Consider the following 13,677-nt stretch of genomic DNA (forward strand, 5'->3'; position numbering starts at 1 on the left):
CTCTCTCTCCGGGTCTCTCTCTCTCTCTCTCTCTCTCTCTCTCTCTCTCTTCTCTCTCTCTCTCTTTCTCTCTCTCTCTCTCTCTCTCTCTCTCAATATAGTAATAGTTGGAGAAGAAAAGCAGTCCCTAGTATTTACCATTCGCGTGGAGAGAGTAGAGACCTTGAATGTGACCCTCTTGCCGCGCTGTAGCAGTGACGTGGCTCAGAGACTGGTCCTCCACGTCACCACGTCACTAACCTCCACGTCACAGGGAAGTAGTCAACTGGCAGCTCGGTGAGAGGCGCTCTACAGATGTAACTGGCACAACAAACGGTACATATCGAACACTTGACGTATACATCTAGATATCTATCCTCGGTTTCTTATGATGATGAATGCGTGGTAATAATAACGTGTTTATTAGTTGATGGCTGTCTGTTTCATTGTGGCGAACGTTAGCAATGGTTTGCTAGTTGACTTGGACGCTACTAGCTAACATTAGCTTATCTTCCTACGCGTTTCCCACTTCTTCTACGTTGTTGCTGTCATATTATAAATATAATAAACATTTAAATGAGCAGTGTTTGAGTTGCTCTTGTTGTGAGTTGTCTGGTGATTAAGTAGGCCGTTGATTAACAACGATGTAAAGTTGGTTGAACAGTGTTTTACAGTATGCTTTATTATTACGAGTAACGTTAGAGTTGAGCTCAGAGAATAATGGTGTAACTTATTAATGCTGTTTGATCGCCTCTTCTCGTATTGTATGTCTGGAAGGGCATCTAGCTAACGTGAGCTATAATCTATAATATAATCCAAGTCTGCAGACAGTAAGCTATTAGGCTAATTGGTTAGCTAGTTGCACCAGTGGTTCTCAAGCTTTTTCATAACAATCAAGCACTCCCAAAATGATACACAGTTGATTGATTGATTATTGTATGAACAGATTGCAGGGTGGGTACAGTACAGTACGGCTCAATACACACAATTGTTAAGGGGATGCAGACCAGAGAAATACTTTCGTCTTGTTTACATCAGGCAGGGTCCCCCATTTTCAATTCATCATATGACATACAGATAGACAGTACTGCTACATCTAGACATTTATGACATACCTGATTTACAAATACAGTACTGTTTGTGATACAAAAAGATAAAAAAAAAAAAAAAAAAGTATACATTTGACGAAGAAACTGTACATTGGGGGGGGGGGGGGGTAACTGTACATTGGATTATTGACGAGTTGGGAGCCCGAGTTGTCCACAGGCTCCCATTTGATCAACTGTACATGGCAGCTAACGTTGCAGCATTGACATCCCTGACTGCCTTTGAGTTACCCAAGAGATACACCTGTAATCAAAAAGGTTATTCTTAGGCCCATTCTATGATTCTATGTAATTGTGCTCAACTTAAAATATGGTAGAAAAAATCAACAACTATTTATTTAGCTAGGGACACCCTGGAATCACCGGACCCCACGTTGAGAGAACCACAGGTGTCTCTAGACAAGTAGTCCGCTTTTCTCGCCACACTTTGGCAGTTAAGGTTAAACTCGCATGGTTCTATTTAGTGACAGCAAGGCTATATCTTGTTTTTCTTGTGGTTCTTTTCTGGACACTTTTCACATTTGGAGAGGAAAAGGGTCCTCCAGTTTCCCTAATTTGACATGGTTTTAACTTTTAAGGATCCTCTTGGGTCTCAATCTTGGACCTGGTGACAAATTAGCATTCGTCTGGTACGGTAGTCTGAAGGTTCCCGGTTTGATTCCGGCTCCCCCCGGCAGCGCATAGAAGTGTCCTTGAGCAAGACACTTAACCCCTAACTGTCAGCAGGTCGGCACCTTGCATGATTGCCTCTGCAGTCTGTGTGTGAGTGAATGGGTGAAGGTGAGACATAAGTTGTGAAGCACTTTGGATAAAGCGGTATTTAAAAGCAGTCTATTTACCATTTTAATGAGAAATGCTAACAATGATGTGCCATTATTATTATTATTATTATTATTATTATTATTATTATTATTATTATTATTATTATTATTATATATATATATATATTTTTTATAACTTGAAGCACACATGTAGACACTTTAACTACAGTGCAAGTAATGTCTGGTTTATATATATAAAAAAAAAAGATAGAATTTCTGTAAATGTAATGGAAATGAAATAAGTGTGGTTTTGATGTTTTTGCTTTCTCACAGATATCAGACAGTAACGTCCGTTGGGATTCTATAAAGAGAGACACACACCTAACGGCAGAATGACGGCGGCAGAGAACGTCTGTTACACCTTGATCAATGTTCCAAACGACTCCGAGCCCCCTTCTGAAGTCAGTCTAAAAGCTGACCTAGGTACGTTTTGGAATACACTGCGGCTAGTGGTCAAAAAAGAAAAAAAAACATGCTTGCATTGTTTTAGGTCCTATTTGTCACTTAAGATTATAGGTGACGAGGGCCGGCTGATTGGCGCAGTGGGCAAGGCACTCGCCACTAACGCAGGAGACGCTGGGTTCGAGACCAGCTCTCGCCGTTGCTACCGGCTGGCCGGTCGTTCATACTAACACAATTGGCAAGTGTTAGAGGGTGGGAAAGCCGGTGGGTTGGGATTTGACGTTGTGCACAGCGACTCCTACAGGTCGGTTTGGTGACGCCGGTGCGACGGAAGCAGGAAGTGACGGGGCAGGGTGAGCCTCCCACACGTTACTCCTCGCCACAGAGTTCGAGCTGCTGCGGTGAAAAGATGTGACAGGCTGCCTCCTTGTGTCCCGGAGGGGACACGTGATGCAAGGCTTCTGTCCTCACTACAACCGACCTGTGGGAGGCATAGTCTAGCAACGTTCAAGACGGGAGGGAAGAATTGGATAATACGAAATTGGGATGGGAGAAAAATAGAAAAAATGGGGAGAAAAAGTGGATAAAAAAAAATAGTATAGGTGCCGAATATGTGGGCTAATAATTGTTACGTGTGGCCCCGTCCAAAGAAAAGGGAGAGATCAAGGCGAAGACGGAGGCTCTGAAGAAGGTGATCATCATGATCCTGAACGGGGAGAAGCTGCCTGGACTGCTGATGACCATCATTCGCTTCGTCCTGCCCATGCAAGACCACACCATCAAGAAGCTGCTGCTGATCTTCTGGGAGATCGTCCCCAAGACCACGACAGACGGCAAGCTGCTGCAGGAGATGATCCTGGTCTGTGATGCCTACAGAAAGGTACGATGGTGACTAGGTGTACGTATTAACACTTCAATTAATGCCTGTGTCTGATAAGGACCAAATGGTCCTTTGAGATTATTATTTTTTTAATAACTTTGCAGTGGTTATGTTTGTAGCCAGTATATGTGGCAAAGGTGTGTATTTTTAATTCTCTTGGAATTTTCTTTTGGAACACACCTTCTGTGATATTGTCGCAGTGAAAGGGTTAGCCGCTTAGTAGTGCGGCAGTGAAAGGGTTAACACATTGAGTGCCACGCCCCTTCCGGGAAGTGACCCCTTCCCTGCCATCCATTAACCCCATGTAAACGTAGTTGTAGTTTGTAGAGCTAAACCTATATTTTATATTATAGCTATGGGTCTAATAAAGCCGTCGAGTCTCAGAGAGTTGCTTCTGGTCAACGTGCAAAAAACAGATTATTTTTTCATCCGTACACTTCCGTTTTATACCGTTTTCAATATGAATATAGTTTGGTTGCTTCTGAGTAATTCCAGGGAAAAGACGCGAAAACAGCGTTTTTGTGTAATTCAATAAACACGTTGTCATTTTTCGCCTGATTATCGGATCCTCCTGAAATCAGCGCTAGATCATAATTATTATCCTTGTGTGGTTTAGACCTCACCGCGCCGCGCGCTCCTCAGCTTCCTCAATTTATACGCATGGAAGTATTGACTACGCCGTAACGAATCATTAAAAAAATATACCATTAACTGGAATATGTTGTTTCTTTACACATATGTTGGATTATGTAATTGGTTTGTCATGACAAACCAATAAAATCGCTACTTTACATCAGGCTGAACGCTGTTGGTAACACCACCCACTTCAATGACAGAGCTCTCATATTTGCGAATGCATAAACTATTAAAAAATATATACCGTTAACTGGATTACAGTTCTGCGTTTTGTTTTGATGTGAAAAGTGATAAGTGATGCTGCTGAGAGGGTTGTTTCTTGACTCAGAGTGGCGTTGCATAAGATGACTGCGTTTCAAGTGATAAGTGATGCTGCTGAGAGGGTCATTTCTTGACTCAGAGTGGCGTTGCATAAGATGACTGCGTTTCTTGACTCAGAGTGGCGTTGCATAAGATGACTGCGTTTCTTGACTCAGAGTGGCGTTGCGCGTGATGCGCGACAATATTATAAAATACAATATTATAAAGCACTTTAAACTTACCAGAACTTTAGCACGCGGAGGCGGAAACAGGCTTCGACAGCGACTTTAGAAGCGGCTGATTAACAAGACGAAAGCGAAATACGAAAGTGAAAGTCAAGTCGTCGCCACTCATAGCAAATATGAGAGCTCTGTAGCGATTTTATTGGTTTGTCATGACGAACCAATTACATAATCCAACATATGTGTAAAGAAACAACATATTCCAGTTAACGGTATATTTTTTTAATGATTCGTTACGGCGTAGTCAATACTTCCATGCGTATAAATTGAGGAAGCTGAGGAGCTTGGCGCGGCGTAGCGGCAGGCGGGCATAAGGGGGCGTGCTAGCGTGGGGTCACATGGGCGTTGTGGCCAATCAGAGGAACCCGGAAACCGAACAGCGTTGTATTTGGCATAGACGCGTCCCCCCCACCACTGACAACAGAGTTACGCCCTTGTTTGGACTACTGACCTCGCCCGCCCGTTGAAGTGCAATGCCCAACAACGTCGGAGACAGGATCGCTGTGGATAACTGGAATGGCGATCATATAATTGGATTCTTTTTTTTGCATTACATCAGAGACCAGGTAAGGACACTATATCAGGGGTGGCCAGCTCGCGAGCCGCATGCGGCTCTTTGCCCGTCAATGTGCGGCTCTTCCACCCATAAAATAAAATAAAATCTTAACTTTTTTTTTTTTTTTTTTTTTCACACAGAAAATACCACTTACAGCACCTTTAATTAACAGCCTGGGCTTTTATTTGCTTCAATCACTGAACACATTCATTCAATCTTTATTTTGACATGAACATTTACACAGGGGCAACTCTCATTCACAGTGTTGGCAAGTTACATTGTCATCATCAATAGTCAACAATCCTCAATTAATATATAGAAAGAGAAAACATACTTTTTAAAATAATAATAAAGAAAACTGTACTATAAGTCTTATAAACATAGATTCCTTTATAACTCAACAGGACAGGCCTTTACTTCCTTTCACACAACTCTTCCTCAGCAAAGATGCAAAACTATTTAAACCAGTATGAATATTTCTTGTATAAAAATGTTATAGAAAATCAAATAACATGTAAATTATGAAATTATTTATTTGATCTCGCTTTGAGAGGCAGCACTAGTGAATGTAACATTAGAAAGAAATGAGACTTTGTTTTCAGTTCCCACTCAGCTCTTCAGCACTGGACAGCGCCCAGCCCACACACACTCAGCAGCTTCCTGTGCAGAGAGTCAGATCTTCAGCCCTGGACAGCGCCCAGCCCACACACACACTCAGCAGCTTGCTGTGCAGAGAGTCAGATCTTCAGCCCTGGACAGCGCCCACCCCACACACACTCAGCAGCTTGCTGTGCAGAGTCAGATCTTCGGCCCTGGACAGCGCCCAGCCCACACACACTCAGCAGCTTGCTGTGCAGAGAGTCAGATCTTCAGCCCTGGACAGCGCCCAGCCCACACACACTCAGCAGCTTGCTGTGCAGAGAGTCAGATCTTCAGCCCTGGACAGCGCCCAGCCCACACACACTCAGCAGCTTGCTGTGCAGAGAGTCAGATCTTCAGCCCTGGACAGCGCCCAGCCCACACACACTCAGCAGCTTGCTGTGCAGAGTCAGATCTTCAGCCCTGGACAGCGCCCAGCCCACACACACTCAGCAGCTTGCTGTGCAGAGAGTCAGATCTTCAGCCCTGGACAGCGCCCAGCCCACACACACTCAGTAGCTTGCTGTGCAGAGAGTCAGACAATACAGTGCTGCTGACAAGTAAACTCTGTTACCTTGGCCAGTCTGGGCCACTCTGGAATGATTTACACCAGACTTTATGACCCTACAATGTAGTTTACTTTAGCTTGTAACAAGCTTCCTCACCACACAGTCTGGCCCTTTTAACGTCTCGAATTTCAGGTTGTAATAATAATAATGGACTTTTGAAGAAGTCTTTATTCGTCATGCAGTGCCAGTGACACACACATGCGATGGGCAGAGAGTCGTATGCAGAGGTCGTATGCAACAATGTTGCGTAAAGATGGCCTTTTTCTAGCTGTTAAATGAAAACGTATGGGTTGTGGATCAAATAGATATCCGTGTTATGTTCATTCTCTTCAATTTCATTCCCTACCAACGACAAGACACAAGGCATTTGCCTCATCAAGATTTGAGCGAGTTTGCTAGGTGCGCCTGTAAAAAGTGACCGTGTGGAGGTGTGGAGGCGCGTGCCAAGAGCGAGACTGCAGCAAACTCGTACATTTATATGAAATGTGTGCTTCTCACAGTGTTTTAACCTGTATGAAATGATTATTAAAGGACAACTTCGCTAATTTGGACCTTTGACCCTGTGTCCGTCTACCATGTACTTGACACATAGAGATCATCATTGACTGATTGGTCCAGTGGAAATGGGCAATTGTAAATCCTTTGAAACAACAACAATAAATGGGAAGCTAAGGGGTGTATTCTTACTGGCCTCAGTATGCTCTCCTTTTTATTTAATTATTTTTTTAGCTTTGTGCCCCATTTCTCTTATAAATTATTAAAAATAGACTTGTGTTACAAATAGTGCTGCTGTAGGCTACTAGCCCAACGTGAGGTGCGGATTTGCCATCCGCTAGTAAATACCATCTGATTATTAAAGGAACACGTGACACCAACATTTTGGGAAATTAGCTTACAGTCTTCTCCAGAGAGAGACAAGAAGATATACCAGTTTCCTCTCTGTGCGTTCAGTAGAAAGCCATCTTGTCTCTCTCTGGAGAAGACGATAAGCAAATTTCCCAAAATGTTGGCATGTTCTTTTAATGGGTTGACTGACACATCTGGTCGCGCCCTGCTTCTCATTGAGAAATTGTCGTGTTCTGCTCCAGGACCTGCAGCACCCCAACGAGTTCATCCGCGGCTCCACGCTGCGCTTCCTGTGCAAGCTGAAGGAGTCAGAGCTGCTGGAGCCGCTCATGCCGGCCATCCGCTCCTGTCTGGAGCACCGGCACAGCTATGTGCGCCGCAACGCCGTCCTGGCGATCTACACCATATACAGGTACATCTAGAGGAGTGTTTAAAGGTCACAACACTGTCCTGGCCATCTACCGTACTTTTCGCACTATAAGCCGCACCTGACTATAAGCCGCAGCAGCTAAATTGAACGATGTGTACATATATAAGCCGCACTGGACTATAAGCCGCAGGTGTTTTAATGTTTAATTACCATATGTAATTAGCATTGGGACACAATACTGTCGGACAAATAACAAGAATTAACTCATTTACAAGTTGTATTAAGTTTAGCAAATAAGGGAACATTTCAATGCAGTCAAAAAAGCAATATTTAGATTTTTACATTTTCGGGTTTGGTCACGTCGAGTCACATATAAGCCGCACCGTTATATAAGCCGCAGGGTCGAAAAATGGGGGAAAAAGCCGCGGCTTATAGTCCGAAAAGTACGGTACACCATATACAGGTACATCTAGAGGAGTGTTTAAAGGTCACAACACTGTCCTGGCCATCTACACCATATACAGGTACATCTAGAGGAGTGTTTAAAGGTCACAACACTGTCCTGGCCATTTACACCATATACAGGTACATCTAGAGGAGTGTTTAAAGGTCACAACACTGTCCTGGCCATCTACACCATATACAGGTACATCTAGAGGAGTGTTTAAAGGTCACAACACTGTCCTGGCCATTTACACCATATACAGGTACATCTAGAGGAGTGTTTAAAGGTCACAACACTGTCCTGGCCATCTACACCATATACAGGTACATCTAGAGGAGTGTTTAAAGGTCACAACACTGTCCTGGCCATTTACACCATATACAGGTACATCTAGAGGAGTGTTTAAAGGTCACAACACTGTCCTGGCCATTTACACCATATACAGGTACATCTAGAGGAGTGTTTAAAGGTCACAACACTGTCCTGGCCATCTACACCATATACAGGTACATCTAGAGTGTTTAACACATTGAGTGCCACGCCCCTTCCGTGCCAGCCCATTAACCCCATGTAAACGTAGTTGTAGTTCGTAGAGCTAAACCTATATTTTATAGTATAGCTATGGGTCTAATAACGCTGTAGAGTCTCAGTGAGCTGCTTCTGGTCAACGTGCAAAAAACAGATAATTTTTTCATCCATACATTTCCGTTTGATACCGCTTTGAATATGAACATAGTCCGGCCGCTTCTGAGCAATTCCAGGGAAAAGACACGAAAACAGTGTTTTTGTGTAATTCAATAAACACGTTGTAATTTTTCGCCTGATTATCGGATCTTCCTGAAATCAACGCTAGATCATCATTATTATCCTTCGTCGTGCACGCATTCAATGTGGTTTAGATCAACGCAAGCTTTCATATATAGTGTCCTTACCTGGTCTCTGAAGTAATGCAAAAAAAAGAATCCAATAATCTCATCGCCATTCCAGTTATCCACAGCGATCCTGTCTCCGACGTTGTTGGGCATTGCACTTCAACGGGCGGGCGGGGTCAGTAGTCCAAACCATCCCTACAAGCGTGTGTTTTGCCGGAGTGTTTAGGACCCGCCCCCACGCCACAGATTGGTAGAGAAAATAAACGAACCCGTTTCTAACGGGGTGCAATAATGGCCGAAGGCGTTGGAGGGCGGTATAAGACCGTCTGCCAGCTCAGACACACTCGGAACAGTTTGCACAAGGTGCCCCGCTGAATTATGAATGGCAATAGCAAATAAAAGAAACACTGTGACAGAAACGTAGATCTACGCTTCCGGCACTCAACGATCGGGCGACAGAAATGTAGTTCTACGTGAACGGCACCCAAAAGGTTAAAGGTCACAACACTGTCCTGGCGATTTACACAATATACAGGTACATCTAGAGGAGTGTTTAAAGGTCAGGTTCGCTCATATCTTTGGGGTAAAGTGACCAGATAGCTGTCAGGTCCTACTTGGATTATTGTTTTAATGATGGTATATAAATGCGCTATTTTTATGGTTTTTGGTCAGGATGTTATTGTCTTGTATTTAGATATGTAGAATATGGATTTATTGTATTGGACTTTTGCTTTATGTGTTGTTTGTTGTTACTTTTGTATGTCCTTTGGTCATAACATCGGTGACCATGCTGGAAATGGAAAATCCCTTGGATTTGTTGTGTCTTTGGATCCATAAATAAATTCAATTCACTGTGGGAATTCAGCTCAAATTCACTAGATGACGGCCCTTTCGCTATTCTATTTAGTTATGCCTTGGTTATTAGAGGAAGGACTGTTAGGACTGTCTGACTCTTAATTATATTCTTATATTCAGAGTTAGTTATATTGTTTACACTGTTTATTATTTTAATTTCTTTATATTCTGATACAATTTTGTATGTTGCTATGACACCTGAATTTCCCCAAGGGAATCAATAAAGGAATATCTTGTCTTAATTGCTAAACATTGCATGGACTCTGCCTCAGTGTGCTACCATGATATATACCATGTATACTATTATTATTATTATTATTATTATTATTATTATTATTATTATTATTATTATTATTATTATTATTATTATTATTATTATTATTATTATTATTATTACCGGTATTGATAGAATATACTGCCATTCCACTACTATTATGATCTACTCTATTATTATAACTATTTCTATTATTGTCTTTCCCTGTCTGTACCTCCCCTCCCCCATGCTGCTATGACTCCTGAATTCCCCTAAGGGAATTAACTCTTTCAGTGCCACTCACGAGATTTCTCGTTTTTTTTTATAGGTGGTTGCGTGCCACTCACGAGATTTCTCGGAATTATTATAATTTTATTTTTTTTGCGATCTGAAAAATTATTGCATCACCCGAGCCTACCCGAGTATAGCCGAGCTGCGCCGGTGATCACTGTGGAAAAAAGCGCCCCCTGTCGTCTCCCAGATGACATAAGTGATTTTGGAATGGACTCAATGAAAATGAATGGGGAAAAAAATCCGGTACTCCACATTTTCCAGTTCACTGATCCAGCCGGGGTTACCACAGTTCATTCTGGAGCCTCAGAGCCCCGCGGATCATGGAGATCTACTGTGTCGCGTTGGATCCATACACGTATCGATTTTTTCGAATGGTGATCAGGAATTGGAATATACCAGTTGGATACCATCTGATGTCAGGTAAGGACTATGTTATCAGTGGTAGGATAATCGGAGTAAGTTTGATGAAGTTATAAGCTGTTTTGTGAAATGTCTTCTTTCGGTTTCACTGTAAAACTCTGTGAGGAAATCAACGGAGCGATTATCAGTGCGCGGCCGTAATGTGCTTGCGTGCACGTATAATATTGATCATCTAGCGTTTATTTGAAAACGATTCATAAAAAGGCCGACGAATATCAACGTTGTGGAATATTCCACTAAAAGACGATTTTCATAGAATGCTCCAGAATGAGCTGTTTTTTATATCAAAACGGGGGCTTTTCTAACTGCTCTGAAATGGAAACGACGCGATAAAAAAACAATCTGTCTTCACAGCACTGACTGGAAAATAGTCTTTGATAATGCGATGGGCAGATTAGACACATAGCCATAATTTAAAACATAGATTAGGCGATATTAACGTTAACATTGGCGCCGATGGTGGCATTCAAGCGGTAAAACGGAAAACCAGGCGTGGCACTGAAAGAGTTAATGAAGGAACACTTGACTTGACTCGAAAGCACTTAACACCCACCGTGTTTCTATCGCTCAGGAACTTTGATAATCTCATCCCAGACGCTCCGGAGCTCATCCACGATTTCCTCGTCAATGAAAAAGACGCCAGTTGCAAGAGAAACGCTTTCATGATGCTGATTCACGCGGACCAGGTGTGCAGCTCCTTTCCCTTTTCACTGGGCGACCAGCAGAGTTCACCACAGTCAGACCCCCCCCCCCCCCCCCCCCCCTCCAACTAACTGTGCAAAATGTCATTCTACAGGACAGGGCTCTGGATTACCTCAGCACCTGCATTGATCAAGTCCACACTTTTGGCGATATCCTCCAGCTGGTAATTGTGGAGCTGATTTACAAAGTGAGTAAAATCTTCCCCTCTCTTATTGAATTCGAATTGCCTATGTGAGCCGTATGAGAGCCGTTCTGACAAGGCTCCTCACCATTTCTCCCTATTTGATACACTTAAAATGGTCATCTACTCCCTATAACACCAGAGCATATCTCGCTAGATGTTCCCTGTGTTTCTTCGGTCAATCCTTCTACAAATTGATCCCCCCCTCACTACTTTTTGTTTTATTAGAAGGGATCTGTCAACTAAAGCTGCTCAACTTTATATGCATGCTATGATTCTTTCCCACTTGTCTTATTGTATCACATCATGGTCACAAACCTCACAAACATACTAAAACCCATAACTATAATATACAAACGGGCTATAAAAATCATGGACCGTAAACCAATGCGATGGCATCACTGCAGTGTTTGAGTAAGCAAGCACAATCTTTTCACGTTTGACAATTTTGTAATTTTCTGTAATATTAGACTAGTTTTTAAATGTTTGCACAATCATGTATCATCATTATTTTCTGGACTGGTGGTTAGACGTTGGAGCTCTAGTAGAGCATAAGAACAAAGCGGGGCTTGCAACTCACTTGTAGTTCCAAGGTGATTTTAATAAATAAAAAAAGGCAGTAGATGCAACGTTTTGACCTTACCGGTCTTCCTCAAGCATGCATACAACACAAAATGACATATTTTTTTTTCTAGTAGAGCAAACACACAAGCTTCCAATAATGGTGACTGTACTGTTCCCATGTGCAAGAGTTCGTTTGGACAGTCTGCCTTCTCTGTTAACGGGGCAAACTTATGGAACTCTCTGCCTACTGGCTTAAAACTGGAGTCCAATGCCAACGTCTTCAGCAGAGGACTCAAGGTATGGCTGAAATCAAAGCAGCAGTGCTCACATATGTAGACACTAGGGCTGACCCCTATTAGTCGATTAGTCGACTAATCGGTCGAAAGGAGCCGTAGTCGACTGCCAACCTCTTAGTTGAATAAAAAAAAATATAATTTATTTTTTTATCATTCTTCCCAAAAGAAAACAGGCCTAGAAGCGTGGCTAACACTAATGGCACGCATACCAGAGGCTAACTGCCTATGAAAACAGGCACAGAGGCACTGAAAGAGGATTTCACCCATCTAATGAACACACTAGACTAGACTAGACAAATATCAAGATGTATCCATCAGTGGACCAATTGCATGCTTTTTCAGAGGACAAGAAGCCTTCAGTCGACTCCTTCAGACATTAAGCACCCCCCACAGCCCAAATGGAATGATAAATAAAAAATAAAAATAAAAAAATATTATATATTATATATTTTTTTTATTTTTTTAGTCGACCGACCATAGTCGACTAACGGCAAATTTTGGCCAATCATAGTCGACCATCCAAATCCTTAGTCGGGGACAGCCCTAGTAGACACGGACTGGTTTTGTTATTTTGATCATGGACTCTTGCTCTGGTAACTATTTGTTCTGATTTGTGATTTAAATTCTGTATTTTACTGTTAAATTTATTCTATATTTTAGAAAAGCCTCAATGGACTAGTGTTGAAAACTAGCACTTGTCTTGTGCTATAAACACGCAAAACAACACATCTGGTCTGTCCACTGTGACTGGTCCAATGTAGCTGTGGTGTCTATTTTAAATAAACGTTTTCATTCATTTTTAAGAACATCTATCGAGTTGTTTACACACCTGCCACTGTCACCCAGCTTTTTAACTGTAATTTGACTGTTCTGCTTCATGTATTTTATTTGGTTGTTTGATGTGTGTTTTAATTATTTCCCTTACCTCTGCGATGTATCTACTTTTATTCATACGTCCCCTTTCCCTGTTACTCTTCGAGGGGACCCTTTGTCCTCTCGCCAGGCCATCACTGAAAATAAGAATTTGTTCTCAACTGACCTGCCTGGTTAAATAAAGGTTCTCTCCCCCCCCCCCCCCCCCCCGTCAGGTGTGTCACGCTAACCCCTCTGAGCGTGCACGCTTCATCCGCTGCATCTACAACCTGCTGCAGTCCTCCAGCCCCGCTGTGAAGTACGAGGCCGCCGGCACCCTGGTCACCCTGTCCAGCGCGCCCACCGCCGTCAAGGTGCCAAGGCTCTGCATATACATGCATCTTCTTAATACATTAGAATATCTAGGAAAGGTTCATTTATTTCAGTAATTCAATTCAAAAAGTGAACATCATTATATTATATAGATTCATTACACACAGAGTGAAATGTTTCAATTCAATTATTTGTAAACATTTTGATGAGTATGGCGTACAACTAGTGAAAACCCAAAATGTTGTATCTGAGAAAATTTGAATA

The 13,677-nt window shown here is 42.4% G+C and overlaps 1 protein-coding gene across 2 annotated transcripts in view; it reads left to right on the forward strand.

The window, feature by feature from the left end:
• The first annotated feature begins 245 nt into the window (after positions 1-245).
• The window catches only part of copb1 (COPI coat complex subunit beta 1), a 43,565-nt gene continuing 30,133 nt past the window's right edge, over positions 246-13,677 (forward strand). The window contains exons 1-8 of one of the 2 annotated variants that reach the window (XM_084337993.1): positions 246-315; positions 2,180-2,329; positions 2,959-3,188; positions 7,219-7,388; positions 11,057-11,171; positions 11,282-11,374; positions 12,119-12,229; positions 13,317-13,454. In XM_084337993.1, coding sequence (XP_084194119.1) covers positions 2,239-2,329; positions 2,959-3,188; positions 7,219-7,388; positions 11,057-11,171; positions 11,282-11,374; positions 12,119-12,229; positions 13,317-13,454 — 948 coding nt within the window. In that variant the 5' untranslated portion in view covers positions 246-315; positions 2,180-2,238. The remainder of the gene's footprint in view (positions 316-2,179; positions 2,330-2,958; positions 3,189-7,218; positions 7,389-11,056; positions 11,172-11,281; positions 11,375-12,118; positions 12,230-13,316; positions 13,455-13,677) is intronic. The other variant, XM_084337994.1, reaches the window with a different exon arrangement.

Source organism: Notolepis coatsorum, assembly GCF_963971535.1.
Source record: "Notolepis coatsorum genome assembly, chromosome: 2".
NCBI lineage: Eukaryota > Metazoa > Chordata > Actinopteri > Aulopiformes > Paralepididae > Notolepis > Notolepis coatsorum.